The sequence below is a fragment of the Myotis myotis genome, unplaced genomic scaffold (assembly GCF_014108235.1).
Source record: "Myotis myotis isolate mMyoMyo1 unplaced genomic scaffold, mMyoMyo1.p scaffold_m19_p_13, whole genome shotgun sequence".
Lineage (NCBI taxonomy): Eukaryota > Metazoa > Chordata > Mammalia > Chiroptera > Vespertilionidae > Myotis > Myotis myotis.
In genome coordinates, this window is record NW_023416317.1 from 18,128,542 (window position 1) to 18,150,616 (window position 22,075).

The window sequence follows — 22,075 nt, forward strand, 5'->3', positions numbered from 1 at the left end:
TTCAAAAGCCCAAGTACATCTTCCACGGCTTCATGGAGAGACTCTGGGCGTACCTGACCATCCACCAACTCCTGGAGCGAATGTGGGTGGCCTGCACCCCCAAGGGCCTGCTGGGGCAGCCACACACGGTCTCAGTGTCTCCCCAAGCTCCTCATGGGTGGGACAGCACAGGTGGCCTGGGCATCTTCTAGGTATGGAGAGAGGGGGGTCATGGAGTGGTGTCTGAGCTCCAGACTCTGCCAGTAGGGACCCGCCCCGACCCCCAAGGGTCTGGAAGGGAGGGAGAATGGAGCTAGGCATCCAGGACCTGCTGGCCCTCTGATGCTCTCTACCTGCAGGGTTTCCGCATCCGAAGCCGATAAGCAGGCCCTGGAGACGCAAGCTCTGGGCTTGTCGCTCAACTATAGCTTTGTCACCCCCCTCACGTCCATGGTGGTCACCAAACCTGAAGGCCAAGAACAGTCTCAAGTTGCTGAGAAGCCCGTGGAAAATGGTGGGTGTGACAGTGGGCTCCTAGCTCTGTGGCAACAGAGTTTTGACCCAGTCTCTCCCCCCCCAGCCCTTTCCCCACATCCTGACCAAGACCCTAACCTGGCCACACAGACTCCCAGGACCCCCAAGAGATGCATCCCATTTCATTGATGAGGAAACTGAGGCCAGGTCTCCCAACCCCCCCATATGCACTGCAGCTCTGTGGTGCTGGGGTGGGGAAGCAGGTTAAATATGGACTTCAAAGGTATCAACACTACCCAATAGTATCTCTCTCTGTCTGTCTCTCTCTCTCTCTCCCTCTCTCACTTTCTTTCTCTCTGTTCTGTTTTTGTTTTATCCAGGAAAGGTTCCCTCAGGTAAGGGCCTAATACCGTAAAAGGCTGCCGTTGGTGGCTGATTGAGGACCTCCAACCCCAGTCCCACAAAGTTGCTGTCCAGGGCCTCTCCAGCCCAGCCTGCTGCCAGGAGGGGGCATTGTCTGCCCAAGCACGTTGGTGCATTTAGTCACCTGTTCGTTCAGATATTGGCTGTCCTGGCGCTAGGGGCACAGTCCCCATCCAGCTGGATGCACACCCAGGTCTCTCTGATTTCCAGGTCACGATGTCTTCAGACATAGAGCCAAGGGACACCCATTGACCCAAGGAGCAGGTAACAAAGGAGGAGAGGTGGTGGGAGGGGAATTGACAGAACCTTGACCTTGGCCACAGGCTGGGCTCTGCCCTGACTGTGGGTGAGTCGCTTGCTTGGCTCACCTGGCTGGTGGCAGGGCTGGGACTCAAGTTCAGGTGTGTCTATGCTGGATCTTTTGTTAGTGGCAGAAGAAACTTCAGAGGACAGGTAGTTGGAAGTGACTGATATCCCAGCGTGGTGGGAGGAGTTCAAGAAGGGTTCCTTTTACGGCTTTGAATTTCTCCTGGCTGAAGGGGGAGAGGCTCTCAGAGTGGAGGGTGTGGGGAAGGGAGCCATCTTCCCTCTGTACATGCCTCTCCTGGGGTGGGTCCCAGAGCCCTGGCGGTGGGGACCCATGACTCTGCTTGAGCCAAGACTGCAGGTGTCAACTTTTCTAAAGCTGGATTTGCCTCATACGCTGGAGTTCATGACATGCCCTTCAGGAAATCTGGACCACCTGGACTTTCTGCTCCTTCTCATTATCGTTATCCATCCTATATTTTGGGTCTGGATCGCCACGGGCTACCGGGCGGGATAGGTGAGCCACTTTCTGACCTCGGAAGCCTCGTTTACCCAAGGGGATGGTAAGCCTGCCTGTAGAGCTGGATGTGAGCAAGCACCCTGCACAGGGCTGGGCACCGACCAGGCAGACTTGCTGTGGGCTTGACATGAAGCAGTGTGTCATTTAGTTTCACTGAACCAGACTCATTACACTCTGCAGGCTGGCTCAGGATGGAACCTTCTAGAAAGGGAAGGCTCCCAACATTCCCAAAGCCATGAGTGGCCCCATGAGCTGTGTCTGATCTCCAGTCTGGATTCAGACCCAGCCCAACACCAGGCTGGACCCTGTCTCCTCAGTTTTTCCTAAAAGTGTGCTCTCCTATTTGGGTGAATGTGGGGCAGCGGTCGCAGGGCTGGAGCTTGGCGGGTGCAGGTGGCAGTGGTGGCTGGAGGGCGTGATGATTGCGCTGAATCCTGACTGCCTTCTCCCTTTCCGTTTCTGGCCAATCCTGTACTAACATCTTCCTCCTCCTCCGGTCCCACTGCAGTGGGTGATCACCTGGATGAAACAATGGAAGGTACGCCCCCAGACCAGATTCCCTGAAGTGGACGACCGCCCTTTAGCAGGAAGACACTGGGATGGGAGAGCCCTGGGGATCTCTAGGAACCTGTTACATGTTTCTCAATGTTGAAGTGGAGAAGGAACCCTGGCCACATTTATACACTATCCCATCCTTCAGTTTCCCCCTACCCCCAACTGCGAGGAAGGGGATGCCTAAACAAAGACTTTTTCTTTCAGAAACAAGCCCAACAGCCCCACCACCAGGTAAGGTGCCTGCCCCCCGGAGCCCCCCTTCCCTTCACTACCCTCCAGATGTTCTACCTGCCCCAAGAACCGCATCTGCTGCCCCAGCCCCCATCCAGGCTCCGACCTTCATCCTGCCTCTGCCTGGGCAGAGCATGGACCAGCTCTGTGTGGACATCAAGAGCACCCCGGGGCCATTATTACTCCTGCTCTCAGACCCTGACCAAGGTGAGGCCCTGAGCAGTCACCTTCCAGAGAAACCCGCTGCAGTCAGTGCCCAAAGCAAGCTAGAGGCAGAAGCCCAGAAGAGGAGGCCAGGGCTGTTTGAGGGGCATATGAGGCTGCATGGGGCCACACAGGAGTGACTGGGCCTTGGCAGACAAGTGGGGGTTTAGTAGTGAGTGGCAGAGGTTGGCAGAAGCCCAGAGCCCTGAAAGATAGTAGTGGGACCATAGAGAGTCTGGAGGAGATGAAAGGCAAGAGGAGGGAGGTGCACTGACCAGACCTGCTCCCCACCCCCCAGAAGGGTCGTACTAGTTGAGCTGAGGTGTCAAGTCAGACGTGGGGACATACAGCACTCAGGGATGCTCACACACCGTCTCCCACCTCCACACACCAGGCCTAGAGTCTGTTTGCTCCCTGAGGGCGGGGACCGCTGATTTGCCATCTCCCTCTTGGCCATGGCACCTAGCTCAGGGCCCCGCACACTAATGCGCTTTATCAATGTTCATGGACTTCAGACACGATCACCCTTCACAGAGTGCTCACCTGAAAGTGTCCATCACTGAGGATTTGTGGTGCTTCCAAAGTCAAATGCAACCAAGGGAGGAGAGAAAAGATTGTGGAAAGCAGACTCCAGTGTGAGGGAATGCTGGGAAAGGGCAGTGAGGAGGGGGTTGGTGAAGGACAGTTCTCAGGGACATAATCACAGAGGGCCATGCCTCTGACCTCTGCTCCCGGCTCTCTCAGGTCTCGAGGTGACTGGTGAGTATAAGATGGAGAAGGCCCAGTTCTCATGGATCGAGGTGACTTTCAAGAATCCCCAGCTGCAGGTCCACGTGTCCCCTGAGCACGTGGTAGTGACTAGGGAGCGAAGAAGCTCTCAGTACAAATGGAAGGAGACGCTGTTCGTGGTGTTGCCTGGGTAAGCCTCAGGCGGCGTACCAGCAATGACCTCTCAGGCTACCTTAGCCACTGCCAGTGCTGACCGGTAGCCTGAGGCCACAGGCTTGGGGATGAAGTGCTTGGGCTGGGCATGCGTCCTCTGCAGTGGGCCGCCCCCACCGGTTGGGCAGAGCCATACCTCTTTTTCTCTGGGGGCACCAGCGGTTGTCCCGGAGACCTGGCTGCTCACGCACGGTCATGCCCCTGAGCACTGACCCTTATACTCATACATCCACCCACAGACCTTTCATTGGCCACCACATATGCAGGTCTGGGTGGCCTGGCACTTCTGGGGACCAGATGTGGGCCCCCCGGCATGGCAATACCTAACCAAGGTCACTGTCCCGTGCAGCGGACAGTGTGGATTGGAGCCACACTGCTGCTAATCCTGTGTGACCCTGGGCAGGCTGCTGAGACCCTCTTAGCCTCAGTTTCCTCACTCATGCCCTGGGAGAATCTCTCCAAGCCTGAGTTAGAGGCTAAGGGGAGACCCAGTGAGGGAAGGTGGCAGGGGAGCACTTTGCTCATTAGAAGGGATGGTGCCCACAGGGCATGCCGGAGGGCAGCTGTCTCCGTGGTGAGGGAATGATGACAGCAGTGAGAAGTTGGAAGGCACTGTCCGCCAGGGGAGGTTATGAAAGTCTCTCTTAGCTCACTCCTGAAGCTCTGATGAGGAGAGACTGTCCATCAAATACTTGGCAGCTGGCAGGTAAGAGAGGTGGATGGCGACCTCTTCTGGGTGGGGCTGCCTCACCATCGAGCCTTCCAGAGGCAGCTCTGCGGGTCCACAAGTCATGAGGGGCCTGGAGCAGGGCCGAGGCTTGGGCCTTCTGGGAGCACTGCCCTCCTAGTCCCAGCCGGTGCTGAGTACAAAGAGCCTCGTCCATGCCCCTAACTGAGCCCCTCAGTAGAGACTGGTTTCCACCTGACAAATGAGTGAGCACCTAGCTAACCTGAGGGGCTCACCTGAAAATCGCCCATTTCATACCGGATCTTAAAGCTTCCTGTTACTTGATAAGTACTTGCGCACCAGAAGATGAATAAAGAGCTCCTCTTAATCATGGCGACAGGGGCCACACGCTTTCACGAGCTACAGAAGATCTCCGTGAAGAAAATCAGACCACACGTCCTGTAGTGGGTCCCTTGGAGCCTGTGTAAACTTAGTGCAGGTCCATTAAGGTAACTCAGAGTACCAGCAGGGTCTTGTTCAACGTGCTCTAAGGAGCCAAACATTCCCAAGACAACCAAAAAGGTAAGAAATCAGAGATTATTTTAAGTAAAAAAGATGGACATAGAATCAGAAGAGCCTTGCCCTTCTAGATGTTAAACATACAATTAAACACTGATCGTGAAGAGAATCTGGCACCGGCTGAGTGTGTCCGATACCCCGGAATCATATCAAACGAATTTAAAGGGAACGAAATCTAAGAAAACAGAGGGGAAGGAGCCGCTATTTTGTTTTATAAATGCTGGGATCACCAGATATCATTAACGTCACGTTGTCCCAGTTGCTAAGGAGAATGTGTAATGGACTTCCCACTCAAGGCCACAGCTGGATTCCCCCACCCATCCCACCCCAACCGCCAGGGTCCCCTGAGGGTGTGTCCATGCCTACCTTGCTCTCAGGAGCCTAGTTTCCCCACAGCCTCAAGATGACCATGGACAAGGCGGGGCTCCTGCTGCTCAGCAGCCCAGACAGAGTGACCATCGGCCTGCTGTCCTGGGACGGCCCTGGGCAGGGGCTTCGGCTGCTCCTGCGGGACACTGACCGCTTCTCCAGCCACGTCGGCGGCCTCCTTGGTATGAGCCCATGACCCTGGCTCAGGGCATCCTCAGATCCAGCTCTGCCTGGGAACAGGCAGTGCCTGTGTCTCCCAGTCCCCGTGTCTTTATCCCTCCCTGACCCTTCCTTTGTCTCTCAGGCCGCTTTTACCAGGGCGTTGCCTGGGGGCCCCCAGATGCCACAGATGACAGCAAGCGAACACTGTGGACTCGTGGGTTTGAGTTCAATGCCACCAGGTGACTCCACGCAAACAGGCCAGGGGTGGGGACTAGGAGGCTGAGCTCTTCCCTGGGTGCCTCCACTCCCCTGTCTGTGCCTGGGAACTAGAGATAGTCGGGTGAAAGGTTGATGCTTTAGACATATCTGACCCAGCTGTCAGTGTGACCCCCCCAAAAATGGTCAACTCAGACCCACAGAAAACACCCCAACCAGAGATCACAAAAGGTGAATTGGGGACATTTGTAAACTCCTTGAAGTCTCAGAGCTCTAGACCCTGGACAACTGGGTGCCCTTGGGAGACTGGGGCTTGTCAGCCTGTGCCAGAGGGGATTCTAAGGGGCCATGAATCTCCACCTTCCACTTGCCCGACCCAAGCTCTCTCCCTCTATTCCCACCACACCTGAGATTTCCTAACCACCTGTCTGTCTGTCTGTCTCTCTGTCTCTCCATCCCAGAAAACTCAAGTTGGATTACCAAGTCGGGATCCCGGGAACAGAGATTTCCTGCTGGTCTATGGAGCTCTGATTCTGATGGCAGGAGTTATACCCACCCCCCCACCGCATGCCACCCCACTGTGTGCAGAGGGCTGTCATCCTGTGACCACAGCCACCTGTGGGGTTTTGTCCCATGGAGGTGACCCAGCCCCCAGCTCTAAATCCTCTCCGATCCATGCCCCAGGGATAGTCAACCCCAGATTCTACCCAATTCCTGCAGTCAGAGCGCACTTAAAAAACAATTATAGCCCAGGTGGCTCAGTTGGTTGGTGCATCACCTTGTACACCCCAAGGTTGCAGGTTCGATCCAGGTCAGAGCACATACCTGGGTTGTGGCTTTGATCCCCAGTTGGAGCGCATGCAGGCGGCAATCCATTGATGTTTCTCTCTCACATCCATGTTTCTCTTTCTCTCTCCTTTCCTCCCTGTGTAAAAATAAATAAATACCTAAACAAATGAATAAATAAATCAGTCAAGCATGTCCTTCGGTGAGGATTTAAAAAATATATATTTTAAACAAAACCCATGGGAATAAGGGAAGAGCCAAGCAGGAGGAGCGTTCAGTCTGGGACACCCTCGTGGGGAAGCTGCCGCTCAGAACTTTGCTCTGAGCTTCCCCGCAGCCAGAGGAAAGCAGAAATGAGCTCATTTGCTGGTTAAGAGGAAGCAAACCAGATCAGCAGGGAAAAGCTCCTTTCCCAGCTCTTGAGCTCCACAGGGTGTTTACTGAGTGAGTCTTTCTGGAGGGGTCAGAGGAGAGGCCCGTAGTGGGGCTCCAGCAGCAGGTTTGCCAAACGCACAGGCACACTCCATCTGCCTCTCCATCCGCCTGGTTGGCTGGCAGGGTCTCAGGCTGTTGCTGTGAGACAGGGGAGCCGCCTTGGGGACTCCCTCGACCTTTCTGTGAGGCCATCTCTGACACACCTACCAAGATGAGAGACGGGGCCCACGCCCAGCTCACCCCTCTGGGACACCACCGCCTGCGCTGGGCTGTGGGGTTTGTATAACAGCAGAGGAGTCCTGGGTGACTTTCTGGCCCAGCAGCAGGGCAGGTGCCTTCTGTGAACAATTGGAAGTTCATTGTTTTGTTCACTGAGTGCTTTCCAGCACCTCCTTGGGCCAGGCCCTGGGCAGAGTGCTGTGGCCACCATGACAGACAGTGCCTATGTGGCAGCTGCCACCCAGGAACCACCAGGTGCTGCAAGGATCCCAGAGGGAGTCACCTTGTTCTACCTGGGGAATATCGGGGACCTTCCTGGAAAGTGGTGTGGCTGGGGCTGAGTTTTGACAAATAAGGAGAAGTCAGCCCAGTAGAAAAGGAGGACAAGGACACTGGGGTGAGAGCCAGGACATTGTGCATTGAGTTCAGGGTCATTGTGCAGTGAGTTGAGGGTAGGGGAAGGGAAGCATGGGGTGAGGAGCCAGTTGGAGAGGTGGAGAAGCAGGGCCAGGCCAGCACTGGCTCGTGCACCTTGCCATGGAGCACAATTTCTATCCTGAAAGCCAGGGAGCCATCAGAGGACTGGGTTGAGGACAGAATCTGCCTGGAATTGGCCTGCAAGGAGGGCCTCCCTGACTGTGTTGAGGGAGGGGGAGGGGCAGATTTGGGCTGGGGCCTCCTCTGACTTGCTGCTAACCTGCCAGGCTAGGCGGCTAGCTGAGTGGCAGGACAAAGCAGGTACTTTAGGAGCAACAGAAACCATATTTTGATGCCTCTTCACACCCTCCATCTGGCAGGATCTTTCTCCCCATTTCACAGCTGTGAGAACTGACCTCAGGATGACTGGTTTAAAGCCACATAGCTCCTCAGCCGACCTGGGACTGAATGGGAGGCAGGGCTGGCCTACTTATGGATGTCCTTGCCCAGGCTGGGTCCTTTTTGCCAGCCCAGCCTGAACACCTGCCCTCTTTACTCTAGAGCTGTCTCTCACGTGGCCCTCTCCCTAGAGGAGCAGCAGCGCCAGGCCACAAGTTACCTCTCCTAGACACTTGGGGCCAGGGGGACTCCTCTGATGATAAATGTTTCCTCCTGGACTGCTCTCCATACCCTCTCCAGGACCCCAGTCTGGTGTCCCCAGGAAATCCAGAGTATCCCCTGAAGTGGGAGGTAAGAAAACTTCCTTGTGGCCCATACCAGATCCCATCCCCACCCACATTGGCATTCCTGATCTCCTTCCCAATCAGACTCCAGCCTCCTCTGGCCTTATTGTGTCCCTTGCTGTGCCATGGAGCAAAGCTGCCCACTGTTCCCTGCACAGGGGTAGCCTCTATCCAGCATGCTCTTAGCCCTGCAGGCAGAGAGAGCTGCAGAGGCACAGAATCTGGGGCAGGAGGGGTTATGTTTGCAGAACTGGAAGCAGTCTGTGTGTCTGGAACCCAGAAAGTAAGGGACAATGCCTGGTTCATGGAGGTGATGAAGCTGAGAAGCCACAGGAAGGACTTTTATCTTTGTCCCAAGAGCAATGGGAGGGAGATGTCATTGTCAGGGTGTAGGCAGGGAGCAATGATTGGTTCTGCTGTGGAAAGCTCTCTCTGGAAGCAGGGAGATCCAGGAAGGGGCAGTTAGAGTTATTCATGTGGGAGAGGCTCTCAGGACTTTGTGAGGTATGATTGGAGGATCCCAAGCATCCCCAGCCCAACTGAAGGTAAATTTGCGGCACCCAAGCTCACAGGACCTGGTTCACAAAGCTGTGTGCCCCAAGATTCTAGCCCAGAATGTTGGGTTTATCTGATGAACAAATGGGTGGTTGGTGGATGGATGGATGGATGGACAGAGGGTGGGTGGGTGGGTTGATGTATGGCATCTACAATCCACTGCAGGCTGTGCCAGCCCTGGAGGACACTCTGCTTCTGAGTCACAGAAGGACCTCCAGGCCCGAAGGGGCCGACAGGAACTCCTGAACAGGGACCAGACTTCCCTCATGACCCTTTTGACCTCTGAAATGCACTCAGCCCTTCCCAGCTTCTCAGAGACTCTTTGCTCCAGAGTCAATTTTTTATTTTATTTTTTTCATCATGCACTTGACTTGCCAAACTGTGATGCCAACCAGCCCTGTCCTTCAGCCGCATTGCTGGGGAGGCCCAGGATGTTGCCTTCCCAGGAGCCAGTCCTTCCTTTGAGCTGCCTCAGGTCCCAGCTGGTGTTCCCCAGAGCAAGGCCTGAGAGAGGCATGCACAGGCTGGCAGCGGTCTGGTTTCCACCGTGTCCTCTATTGTCACAGCCCTCCCTCAGGCCTGGCTCTGTGCCCCTGCTCCAGATGCCAGGCGAGCTGGGCCAGCCACTCAGAACAGGTCAGAGACGATGTAGTCGCTGTGGACCCCATCAATCACCCCTTGGCCGTTGTTGTGGACGAACCAGCAGCCCACCTGTGTGCCATTATGGACGTCCTTCCTGTAGTCTTTCTGGTAGCCCCTGGAGAAGGAAGAGAGATGGCTGGTACGCTCATGGACCAAGGTTGAAAAAGGGTGTGACCTTGCCAATTCCATAATTCTCTGGCCAAGAATGAGGTTGCATGGTTACTCCTTCTAGGGGACTGAGTTTGGCCTTTCCCTGATTCAGAGGGGCTTCGAGGAGGCCAAGACCCCAGAGGGAAATGAGGGAACCCCACGGAAGACAAAGCCTGCTGGACCAATGTGTGTGGGCACAGAGGGCTCTTTCCTCCTGGCTTGTTAGGGGGCAGGGTGAGGATGTCAGGTGGGTCCCCGCACCTGGTGACTGCCAGCCGATGTTTCTTCACCAGCATTGTGGCATGTATCTTGGAGGGGTCATTGCCTGGGTTGAGGTCAGACACTTGAAAAGCAAGGGGGCGGAAGAATTGTCCTGGGAAGAAAAACATTTACTCTGTCAGCCCCTGCCATCGCCCCACGTAGCATGGCCACTGGCCTTCCAGGGTTAAGGCAAAGGCTGAGGGGGTGCTGTGTGCCGGGCTAGGATGGCCTTTCACATGGCTTTTCCCTCTGCCCTGAACAGCCTGAAGCTTGAACATTCCATACCCAGCAGCCCGTGTGACTTTGTTGACATCTTGTCACTGTCCAGCACGTAGAAGCCCAGAAAGTGAAGGTGGATGTGATGTTTCTTCCACACCTGGTGCAGAATCACCTTAAAGGTAATCCCTTTTCCAAAGGAGACCACCGTAGCCTCCCTGTTGATCTTCACAGAGAACCTAGGGGAGAAGAGGAGGGTAGCCAGGGGCACAGTGGCCGTGACACCAGGCATCTGAATCAAGGACATCTTGGCAGAGCCCTCCCTGTGCATGGCACCTGAGAACACACAACTCCAGAAACTATCTCAGGGGTGTGGAGGAAAGACATGTCATGCGTGCCGACTATACCTCCCCTGAATACATTCTTGCTCCTCCTTAAGCAGGAAAGGGGCTGTCCTCGGCATCCGGAGGCCTGGGATCTAGTCCCAGCTCAGCCACTAGATTCCTGGGCAGGTTCTACCCCATTTCTGAGCCTCAGTGGGAGTAATACTCCAGCTCTGCCTACCAGGATCTGAGTAATCTAAAGACATAGGAGAGGCTGACCAGCTTGGGAACTAATGAATTCAGCCAGTGGAGATGCAAATAGGATTCTTGCTGTTACCAGATTGCCATGCCTACCTGATCCTTGGGTCCATATAGCCCTTCCCTCAAGGTCAGCCCTATGAACTGTCCAGCTACCAATTCTGGTTCTCACAGGGGCCCTAGGGGTTGGCTCAGGTCTACCATGGTCACCCTCCCCCGGGGCAGGGGCTGAACTCTGAGGCCACCAGTCTTCCCTGTAACCCCGTATGGATCTTCTGTCCTCAGATTTCTACAAATCCTTCAAGCCTCCTTCTATGGAGTCCCGGTATGGCACCTTACCTTTCCGAGGTGACCGTGACTGTGTCCAGCCAGCTGAAAGTACTCTGTGCAGCCCCATTGTGCAGGGTAATCTTCTCTGTGGTCACCTCAATCCGCAAGTCCATCGGAGAATTGACAATGCCCACTTTGCCAAGGTAAGTCTTTCTGTTCTTAGAGTTAGAGCTGTTTCCCTGGTCACCAATGATCTGCCCATTTACTGTTAAGCCTGCCAGGGGCAAGGGGCAGTAAGAGACCAGCGAGATCTTCTGATCAGCTAGCCGTTAAGGATGTGCCTTTCTCCTCAGCCAGACTTGCTGTGAGGTATCAGAGTGAGGGTCCCCAGAAGAGACCAGAACTTCCCAGTTAACCCCATCTGCTCCTAGACACTCTGGGTCATGCTGGTGTCTGAGGACCTCAGTGTAGACCTGTCTCTTTGCCTGGGCCAGGAAGTATTATTGTTCAGAGAAAAATGATTCCCCAGCTATAGGCTGAGTCCTGCCTGCAGGGCCAGGCTGCCCTTAACTCTAACCATCTCCCCAACACACTGGCCCCTGGGGAACTTGGCTAGCCTGTGGTTCTGGGCAGCCCTCTCCAGCGTGTAAAGATGGGAGCATTATGAGCAGAGTGAGGACCTGGTCCATGAGCCCACCCTGGGGGTCTCCAGGCCTTCCCAGGAAGACCCTTGGCCCCAGCCCCACCCTGCAGCCCCCACCTGTAATGGGGTCCTGAATGAGGCGCAGCACTGTGCCTGGCTCTTCATCAATGTTGAAGCAGATGGCATCCTTTTTCCCTCGGACTTGGATGATGAAGTGGGGGTCTCCGTCCACTGAGGGCACACCAGAGAAAAGGCTGATCCTGGGGCCTCACCCTCTGGCCTCTGTGGGATGGACTCCTAGGCAGGCAGGAGGCACTGGGCCCTGTGCCCTGAGGCTTGCCCCCGGAGGAGCCAGGGAACTCACCATAATAGTAGGGTGAAGAAGGAGGCTGGTAGCTGGCTGTGGACACAAAGGGAGAGAGGGCTGAACTAAACAAGCAGGCCTGGGGAGGCACCAGACACCACCCAGAGTTTGGTTCATACCCCTCCCCTTCCTGCTTCCTAATGCTCTCAACACCCACCCACCCCCATCTCCTCAGGACCCAACCATCTGCCTGCCCCAGGGAGCAGATTTAGGAAGACTCAGGGGGATGTCAGGGCTATGCTGGGGCAGGGGACTGTGGTCGCGGTGTTTACTCACTCTGGTAAGCTATGGCGGCAGTCACTGAAAAAAGAAGGCAAAGGGCAGTCGTGAGCTGGGGGCCTTGGGTGCCCTGTTCCCAACACCTGTGCCTTTTACCTGTCTGGGGGCTACTAGTGCACAGTGAAACCCAGCACTGACAGACAGAGGGTGGGGATGTGAGCCTTAGCTTAGGTATAGAAATGGGGGCATGCCCGGGAACTTCTTTCTAGGACTGGCGGTGATATGGTGCAATTTTAAGGCCAAGGGTATGGCACTCTGATATGGCTAAAATGCAAGCCATCAGATGGTCAGCTTGTCTGTCATGAGTAATGCTCACAGCAGATCCTGCCCGCCACTCTTGAAATCCTGCCCCATCCCTTGTTGGGGTGTGATGAGGCTTACAGCTGTCTTTGGTAGTAACACACACACACACACACACACACACACACACACACACACACACACACACAAACACCCCATATGCACGTACACACGGGTGATGTTCAGGGTTGTTCTAAGGGGAAAGCTGGATAGAACAACCTGTATTGATGGAGGTGAGGCAGTCAGGGGCTGGGGTAGCTCTGCCTGGTGGAGATGGGCTTGTGAGGGGTGAGGCTCCAATTTTATGATGAGAGAGACACAGGATGCTGTGGATTTTAGCTCAGGCACTGCAACAAGTCTGCCTGGGCCAAATCCCTGGCTCAGCCACCTGAGGACGGAGTCCTTGCGCACACAGACCTAACCTCTGTGCCTCAGTTTCCTCACAGTAAAATGAGAACCTTAATCAGAGGGTAGCCCTGGACTCATCGACTGTGATGCCTGATGTGGAACATGCTCCTTTTGCAGGCCACATAATACTCTCCTACTGACTGTCCCTCCTTGGGCAGAGGAAGCCACCTCCACTCAATGGACAAGAGCCCTGGAGCTCAGAGAGGGGAGAGCCTGGCCCAAAGTTGCTCATGCGTGGGCAGCAGAGCAGGGACCTGAGCCCAGGCGAGCTTGGAAAGGCCTCCTGGGGTCTCTCTTGTCTCCCTCCCCAGACCCCACCCAGCTGCTGGCTGCAGCTCACCTGATTCCTCTGGCCCTGTGAGGGAAGAAGGGGAGAAATGTGTTAGAAGCCACAGACTTCTGGGTTCTGGGCCAATGTGATCAATATGCTGCCTGTCCAGCCAGCCCCAAGCTGTGGGCCTCCCAGCAGCCAGCTGTGCTCCCAGAACAGGAAGCTCCTGGCCTGGACCTGCTCTTTGCCTCCCATCACCCTGATGCGCCCCCCCCTCCCCCCGCCAGCCTATGTGGCCAGTTGTGGGATACTCAGGACTCCTCTCTTGGGGTATGGGAGCAGGCCTGGTCCCAGCCTCCACTCTCAGAGCCTCTTCCTCTGGCCATCCCCAGGCGAGTGCTCAGGGATTAGCTTTAAGGCTGGGTGTGCTTCTTCCTGTCTAACTGAGCCCTTCCACGTTGCAGCCTAAGTCCCTCTCCCGGAAGAGACCCTGGGCAGGGTCCTCACTCCTGTACTCATATCCCTTTAGAGTCTCAGAGGCTCCTGATCACCCCACCCCCCACTGTCCATGCTGCTGGCTTCACTCCCTCCACACATGCTCCCCAGCGCTGGGCCAGCTTTCCTTCAGTGCCCCTGGGCCTGCTCCTCTTCAGTGAGGCTGGGTCTCCCCAGCCTGGCCCACTCCTCTCAGGACCCCCGAGGCCCCAGTTGAAGAGATAGGCCTCTCAGTTCTGGCCTTCACTCCCCGTGTCCACCTTCGCCAGGCTTGTCAGCAATAGCCATCTGGTTGTCACTGTCCTCAGGCTTGGTCACCACCATGGAGGTCAGTGGAGTCACAAAGTGGTACTTGAGGGACAGGTCCAGGGCCTGGGCAGTGAGGTTCTCCTTCTCACTTCCATGGGCATTCTTGCTGTAGGGAGGGGCGTGGCGAGAGGGTCAGCCTGGAGCTCAGCTCCCTGCCCTACATTGACTCCCAGCACCAGGCCAGGAGCCCCAGGGGCAGCCCAGAACCCTCTGTGCCCAGGGTGGAGCCTGCTAGAGCTCAGAAAATACTGGTTCACCAGCTCCCTGGGACAGATGGAAAGGCTGTGCTTCCTCTCTGAGGGGCCTCCGTCTCCCCAGCTATAACATATAAGGGGCTTGCAATGGCCACTGCAACAGCCACTCCTGGTGAGTGCTCAGCAGGTGCCAGGCCCTGCACCAGGGGCATCACAGGCTAGTCCCTCTTAAAAGGAGGCTAACATGTCTCTCCAATGGGCCCCGGTTCTGCCCTCTGGGGACTCAGGGCATCGCTCTCCATCGCTGTCCCCGGATGTCAGGCTGGGCTCTGACCTGGACAACATTCTGATGGACTGGGGAGAAAAGAGGGCAGGCCAGCTGGGCATGTGCCTGGTGTGCACCTCCTGGGTGTGGCCCAGTCATCTTCCTCTTAGGCACCCGCAGAGCAGAGCCTGCCAGGGGCAGGCACAGGGAGAGGCTGGGGCAGTGCCAGGGCCCAGTGTGGGCCCGGCTCTGTGAGGGGTGGTCCTGGGTCACCGTTTGTCCAGCAGCTGCTCAATGGTGAGGTAGGCCCAGAGCCGCTCGATGTAGCTCCCGAAAATGTAGTCCTGCTCCTGCAGGGCCTTCTCCATCTCCTTCAAGTCCACCTCTTCCGTGAAGGTCAGGTCAGTGAGTGCCTGGGGCAGGGATGGGACAAGGTGAGAAGCACAAGGAATGGAGGTCTGAAGCCAGGTGGGCCCGGTTCAGGGGCTGCCACTGCTGGACTGTCAGGCTCCATCAGTGCTTGATCCCCCATCCCCAACCCATATCCAGGCCCAGCCCAGCTTACCCCGTGGCCCTTCACATCTGCCTTAAAGTTGTTCATGTCCTCGTCCACCAGGCGCCCAGCCACCACAATCTCAGAGCCATCATAGAAGTGCTGGTAAGTGTTCCGGGTCAGGTCCAGGATAGCGTTTTCAGGGTACTCCACCTCCACTGAGGTCAGCAACGGGTTGGCCACCTCCTCATAGAAGCCCTGGAGTCCACAGAGGGGACTTGGTCATCTCAGGCCACCAGGGCAGGCGGGCACGGAGAGGTGTGTGGGAGGGTTCTCACTGACGCCTCTGAAGTTGTTGAGTCCCACAGGCTGGGCTGAGCCCAACCTGACCTCCACTTCTACATGGGCCTGGCTGTGCCCTTCAGTGTGTGGGAACCCCCTCTGGTACTCCAACCCCACCCTGCCCCACCCTACCCCATGCACTCAGAAAAATACAAGCATTATTGCACAGAGAAAGAACTCAAGAAATGTTTATAAAAATGAAGGGAAGGAGGAGAGGACAGGAGGAAAGGCTGCCTAGAGAAGGTGTAGGGTGGAAGCAGGTGGGGATGGAGGCCCAGGGGTCCTCGGGGGAGGCGGAGATATAGGCACCTGGGCCAGGAAGGGTTGGTGTTGCCAGATTTAGCAAATGAAAGTACAGGCCATGCAGTTAGGTTGGAATGTCAGATAAGTTGATTTTTATTATAAGTATGTCTGTTATGGGCTGAGTTGTGTGCCCCCAAATACCCAAATATGTAGGTTAAATTCCTTACCCCCAGGCCCTCAAGATGTGGCCTTGTTTGGACACAAGGTCTTTAGAGATGACCAATTCAAAATGAGGTCTTGGGATGGACCCCAGTGCAATGTGCCTGGTGTCCTTATGAAAAGGGACAGACACACACAGGGGAGAGGATGTGAAGAGACAGGGAGAGAGGCCTGGCAGATCCCCCTCGGGGCCCTCACAAGGAACCAACCCTGTTGACACCTTGATCTTGGACGTCCAGCCTCCAGGACTGTGAGACAGTACATTTCTGCTGTAAGCCCCCCAGTTTGTAGCACTTTGCCCTGGCAGCCCCAGCAAACTAATGCCGTGTCCTATGCCATCTTTAGGGCAGACTTACACTAAAAATTACTTTTTTCCCCCCAGAAATGCATATTTAAGCGATGTCCTATATGTGCTGTGGCAAGCCTATGGAGGAACCCCTTCTGTGCAGCCCGATGACGAAGCTAGAACCATTAATGATGGGTAAGAACCAGAGGTAGATTTCAACTTAAGTGGAAGTTCTTTCTAATTATTGAAATGACCACCCGATGGCACAGCTCCCTGAGGAAGGAGTGAGCCCCTCATTCCTGGAGGGGTGCAAGACAAGGCATACCTGCAGCTGCAAGTTGGCATCGGAATCCTCATAAATGCGCCGGGCGAACCCATCGTTCTCCAGGGCCAAGCTTTCCAGGAAGTTATAATTCAGATTGTTGCCAAAGCCCAAGTTATATAAGGGGAACCTGCCTCCAATGGCACTCAGCACGTTCTCCTGTATTTTAGCGGGTCTGCTTTCACCTGCAGGATAAAGGGGTGCTCACACTCTAGCCACCACCCAGACAACTGTCTGGACCCGCTCTGTCTGAAGAGATCTGACTCCTGCACATGCAGCGCGGGAGGCGTCATGGTCAGGAGCCTTTGTCAGGCCAGAGGGTGGGGAGCCCTGGCAGGGGGAGGCAGGTCCCTGCCCTCAAGGGGCTCACAGTCCGTAGGAGCCCTGGGGAGAGCTGCCCAAGGTCTTGCAGCAAGCGGGCTACAGAGCCTGGAGCAGCAGCCAGGCAATGGGGTTCTGATTTAGAGCCACGGTCGTCTGCCTCACCAACATTGGCGTCCCCATCCGTCAGCATGATGACAATGGAGGTGCTCCTCTCTGGCACTGTGTGCTCCTCCCGGGCCTTGTTCAGCATGCTGATGCCTGTCAGCAGCCCGTCGTTGATGTTGGTCACTGGCACACAGAGAACACCATGGGAGGAGGCCCTCAGGGGACCATCGTGGAGGAGGGGTTGGGACATTGGCCCTGCTCATGTGCCCAAGGACTCTGTCTGCCAGTACGTGGTGATACTCAGTAAATACTGACTAGTGAGTGAAGAATGAATGATTTAACCTTTCAAATGGGGTTCAAACTGTCTCTCAGGGTTGCTGTAGGAATAGAAGCACATGGTGATGGTAAAAACAATTTGGGAAACAGTCAGATGGACTCCTGGCCCTTCACTGGGAGGACAGGGGAGCAGTACAGACATCACTTGTGATTTTCTGTAAGAAATGACCAACAGTAAAGGTTCTCTGTGGCCTGATCTTGCTGGGAGTTGGGGTGCACCCGCATCATGGATTAGAAGCAGGCAGATGGGTTTTCTTAGACCCTGAGATCAAGCCTGAGGACCCCACCCCACTCCCATCTCTCCCCCCAGCCAGGGTCTGCTGGCCTGGCCAGCAAAGCCTGTGCCCCAGGGAGGAGGGAAACAGGCTGCTCAGGCAGAGGGAGGGCAGTGAGAACGTTGCTCTCCCCTCTGTTCTTACTTCCTCGATCTCTAATGTTCTTCACAAACTCCCTGGCCTCCTGGATGTTCTCAGGAGTGGCTTGAACTAAAGTGTCTTTCCAAGTGGTCACATCGGAATCGAACAGGATGAAATTCAGGTAGTCCTCCTCTTTTATATCCTCCAGGATTTTGAGGAGGGCATCCCTTGTCTGGGAAAGAGAAAGACAGGCAGACAAGAAGCTGGGAGAGGGAGCCACAGACAGCCTGCTTTCTTCACAGCTGGGCTGGCAGTGGGGCCCCCTGTGGCCTGCAACAATGGGAGTGGCCATTGCTGCCTTTTTTATCCTATTCTCCTTCCCCCTCTTTCACTGGAAACATCAGCTTTGTCCACTTAAAACAAAACTGTCACCCATCCTGGGTGGCTCATTGGTGGAGTGTTTTCCTGTACACCAAGAGGTTGTAGGTTTGAGTTCTGGTCAGGCAAATACCTAGGTTGCAGGTTCAATAACAAGTTGGTGCACCTACAGGAGGCTACCGATTTGTTTCTCTCTCACATCGATGTTTCTTTCCCCATGCCTTCCCCTCGCTCTATAAATTTATAAACATACCGTTGGGTGAGGATTTTTAAAAAATACCCCCACTTGCACAGAAGACAGTACCTGCTCTATTTTCCGGCCATACATGGAGCCGCTGATATCAATCACGAAGACCACATTCTTAGGCACCACAGGAAGGCCTTGAGGTGCAAAGAAGTGCACAAAGTAGCCATTGACTATCTGGAGAGGGGAGAGAGAGACTAGAGGTCATGTCCATGAAGCAACCACAGGGTGGCTAATCTTGCAAATAAAAGCTGACAGTTAGCAGGGCGAGAAGACGATGTCAGTTCCCACCTTCCTGAGTGTGCCACACAGGTTCTGGTCTGCCCGCCACCCCCATGCCTTGCAGGAAAGGTGGCCTTGGACCGAGTATCCAGGGTGATGGCGCTAGATGCAGCTGCAGCCCCTCTCCTCCAACCCCCCAGCCCACACTCCACTGTGATGCGGAATCCACCAGCCTGATGAAGCCAGTAGGGAGGTACCTGCACGTTGGCTGGAGACTCTCTGTTCACATCGTAGGTTATGATGAAGTCTCCGTTGAGGAGGGTGTCTCCACAGGTTGGGCATGAACGCTGTTGGTCCAAGCTGGGCTTGAAGGACACATGGCCCTGAGGGAGGGACAAGGGGGGTCTTGCTCAGCTTGTAAAGGCACTGCCCACTGCAGCCCTCAGCCCATGGGTGTCTTGGGGGCCAAGGCACAGCCCTCCTAGGGAGAAGCCCAGAGGTGGGCACCCGGCTGTCCTGCCACCACCCAGCATACACTGGACTTCCTGAACACTGCTCTCTCCTCAGAGGTCAGGGGCAACTTGGAGGATAGTGGCTTTATCTGATGCAGCCTTTGTCTTTCCCTGTTCAACAAAGTCCCTGTGTTCAGCCTACTTGGCCTTCAGCACTGAGAAGCTACTTAGGGAGGGGAGCTGTGCACCGTGAAAAGGAGCTTCATGTTGGGTGGTATGTGTTGGTGCCAAGAGGAGGAGGAGGGGAAAGGAAGCAAAGCAGGGAGGTGGGAGCGGGCACTGCCCTGCAGAAGCTAGCAGCCCTCTGAGTGTGTGCTCCTTGGGCCTCGCCCTACAAGTCCTGAGTGACTTAGGTTTGCTCTTCGTGTAAACATGCATGCATCCACAGCTCACGGTCAGCAAGACCCTGGAATAGTAGGGCTTTGGGGATCAGAGTCAGCCACTTTCACCAAGAGTAAAGTTCCCTTTCAACTTCCACCCCCTCAATGTGAAGTCAGCAGATCTAATTGACTCCCTCTGGCCTCAGTCTCCTTATCTGTAAAACAGGGGCAGTCACCTGTCCTGCCTACCTCCCAAGGTAGAATGACACTGGGCTTTATAAGTGGTCCCCCCACACTCATACCAGTTCCAGCCCAAGCAACTGGCCAAGCACTTTGAGGTAATCAAGCAGCCCTACTGGCCCTGCTGAAACTGGCGGACAGGATGAGGGGTTGGGGAAGGGCTCTGGGGCATGTCACTTCCTCAGGCGGGTCATCCTCAGCAAGCAGCCCCCTGCCGCCAGCATCCCCACTCCTGACCAGGTGGCCAGGGATAAGGTGATGGCAGCAGATAGACACACCCTCACGAGCATCACCCAAGCCCTAGGGCTCAGACTGGTCCTGCTAGGGTCTGGGTTCCTCCCCCTGCCCCCCAGGCCTGAGAGGCATCTATAGCACCTTTTTCCCTGAGAAGGACTTGCTGAGGGCGCTTCCCAGGAGGTCATTGGTGATGAATGAGGCCTGAGCATCCAGCATGCTAATGCCCTGGGGCTCGAAGATATCTACCTCGATCTGCAATGTCCAAAGATAAGGAGATGTTACTCAGTGACAGTACAGAGGCCAACCTCTAGGACAGGGCCCAAAGGGATGGGTCAGTGGTGGTGCAGGGACCAGCTTCTAGGACAAGTCTGTGACAGCCACACCTGGTGTCTCCCACCAAGAAAATGAACAAAATGGCTCTTCAATGGTACTCTAACCCCAAAGCTCTCCAATGGCTGCCAGGTGGTATCCAATTTCCACCATGAAATCATTTCAGATCTGATATAGTTAGAGTCCCATTATAACCAGTTACCAGCACAGAGACACTTTGTGATGTTGCCCCAAGGGTCCAGCATCCAAAGATCTGGGTGAGTCCAGCCCACCCTCCTCCTCCCCTTGGCCCAGTTGCTATGGCCAGAGCCATTGGAGTTCCCCCGAGCTTCCTCAACCAAGTGGTGAGGCCTGGACTTCTGTGTCCTTGACCTTGCTCCGAGCTCCACTCCATGGGCCCTTCCCCAACCGCCCCTCGTGTGCCCACAGTTTCAGCAGGGCCTGCAGGGGTGTTTGATTACCTCAAAGTCCTTGACCAGTTGTTTGGGCTGGACCTTAAGATACATCTCGTACTTGCCCTTGTTCCTCTTCAGCAGCTCTTCGTAGGTCAGCTCAAACGTGACCTTGCTGCCCGCAGCCACATTGACTGACACCGTGAATTTCTCCAACTTCCGCCCAGAGGCCCTGAATGGGATGCCAGACAGCGACTGCCCCACAGACTGCACAGCCCCACCCACCCTGAGCCTTGGGTTCATGTCAGCCCCTTGGGGGAGACACCTACTCACTCTAAGCCTCATTTACCTCAACATCAAAATGGGATAATGTGGTGAGAATTACAGACACATTTTGCAATAATAATAATAATAATAATGATGATAATAACTGCTGCCATTGTTGCTTGCATCCCTTACAGACCAGACATTCTCCCCCAGGCCTGGGGTCCGTACTTACTTGACCAATCCAGCTGTCTTGCCCTGGGACACAGCCTTTTCATACTGCTTCTTGGCAACTTCCTTCTCCTTGACATTACCAGGGTAGGTAACACCGTCGATGGTCCTGCAGGGAAAGAGTTGGGGCTCATGCTGGGCCAGACTCCCCTCCAGAGCCCAGAGCAAGCAGCCATGGGGACACCCACAGCGTGAAGTTGGTGATGAAAGCGGTCTTGGGCAGCTCCACGTCAAAGGAAACCTCCTTGGCGGCATCTGCGCGGTTGACGGCCCTCGTGGTGACAACATTGTGAGCAAAGCGGGAGGTCACCTTGCAGCTGACCTTGGTACTGTAGACCTCAATGTCATCAGCCTTCTGTGGGAGACGGGATGGTGATCAGTGGTTGAGGAACCCGGGCCCTGGGAAAGAGGTCTTCTAACCTGGCCACTCTTCTTCCCAAGGCCCTGCCTGGGAAGCACCCCAGTCACCTGTGTGGGAAGCCTGGTGGCCTCCTCCATCCCCCTGCTCAGTTGGCCACCTCTGTCCTGATGATGGGCGCCTGGGCAGTCCTGGTGCCCCTGGCATGCATTGGCCTTCCTGAGCACCTCTCTCCCCTCGGAGACCAGGGGCTTCTTGGCGGGCAGAGGCCTTGTCTGATTCAGCCTGTGTTTCTCCCTGTTCACTGGGCCCCACAGGTTCCTTAGCTCAGCCTCCCTCATTGCTCAGCAGCAAGAAGTCACTTAGGAAGGGGAGTTTTGCACCATGAGAAGGAACTTCACGTAATGCCAAGAGGAGAGGGTGAGGGGAGGGAGCAAGCCAGGGATCAGAGGGGGTGAACTGAGGGAGGCTCTAGGGAGATGTCTGGGTTAAACATGGCCTTCTTAACCCTGTAGTCTGTTATCATGCAGCCTGTAGCCAGTGAGACCTTATAAAAAAACAAAGGTGACCCTGTTCTCCTCCCTCATAAAGCCCTCCCGTGCTCCCCATTGCCCTCAGGACAGTGTTCCCCATGCTCTGAGGTCCTCCAGGTGGGTCCTGTCACCTCCACTCTGGTGCTCCTGCCAAGCTAGGTCTCTGCCCCTCTGACCCCGGGGGTCAGAGACCTGTCCCAGCTCTTCCTGCTCACCTTTCACACTTCCATTTAGAAAGCTCGCCCTCTACCCTCCTACTGTGCCCTTTGGTAATTGTGTGATTCTACCTCCCAAACAGGGACTTATTTCCTGTGCTGAAAATAGAGTGTGGGCAGGACTTCATGTCCCCAATATTCTC

The 22,075-nt window shown here is 55.4% G+C and overlaps 2 protein-coding genes across 3 annotated transcripts; one reads left to right on the forward strand and one right to left on the reverse strand.

Moving 5' to 3' along the window:
- Positions 1 to 6: 6 nt before the first annotated feature.
- LOC118667988 (inter-alpha-trypsin inhibitor heavy chain H4-like) lies at positions 7 to 6,476 on the forward strand. Its single transcript, XM_036331937.1, has 12 exons — positions 7 to 82; positions 339 to 493; positions 834 to 848; positions 1,087 to 1,140; positions 1,562 to 1,699; positions 2,211 to 2,240; positions 2,462 to 2,488; positions 2,576 to 2,695; positions 3,437 to 3,611; positions 5,277 to 5,431; positions 5,554 to 5,650; positions 6,089 to 6,476. The coding sequence occupies exons 1-12, from the start codon at positions 33 to 35 to the stop codon at positions 6,156 to 6,158; spliced, it is 1,086 nt and encodes a 361-aa protein (XP_036187830.1). The 5' UTR covers positions 7 to 32; the 3' UTR covers positions 6,159 to 6,476.
- Positions 6,477 to 9,093: 2,617 nt separating this feature from the next.
- On the reverse strand, positions 9,094 to 21,339 carry LOC118667989 (inter-alpha-trypsin inhibitor heavy chain H3-like). Of its 2 annotated transcripts, none has more exons than XM_036331939.1 (21): positions 21,295 to 21,339; positions 21,015 to 21,181; positions 20,831 to 20,935; positions 20,401 to 20,563; positions 19,748 to 19,861; positions 18,558 to 18,683; positions 18,139 to 18,255; positions 17,520 to 17,688; positions 16,822 to 16,947; positions 16,339 to 16,520; positions 14,996 to 15,181; positions 14,704 to 14,843; positions 13,923 to 14,077; positions 13,237 to 13,251; positions 12,186 to 12,209; positions 11,910 to 11,945; positions 11,663 to 11,776; positions 10,972 to 11,176; positions 10,121 to 10,290; positions 9,836 to 9,947; positions 9,094 to 9,539 (listed from the first exon to the last, which is right to left on the reverse strand). In XM_036331939.1, the coding sequence occupies exons 1-21, from the start codon at positions 21,322 to 21,324 to the stop codon at positions 9,410 to 9,412; spliced, it is 2,586 nt and encodes an 861-aa protein (XP_036187832.1). In that variant the 5' UTR covers positions 21,325 to 21,339; the 3' UTR covers positions 9,094 to 9,409. The 2 variants fall into 2 exon arrangements, with proteins under 2 accessions (XP_036187832.1, XP_036187831.1); XM_036331938.1 differs by having other exon boundaries at positions 13,914 to 14,077.
- Between the last annotated feature and the right edge of the window lie 736 nt (positions 21,340 to 22,075).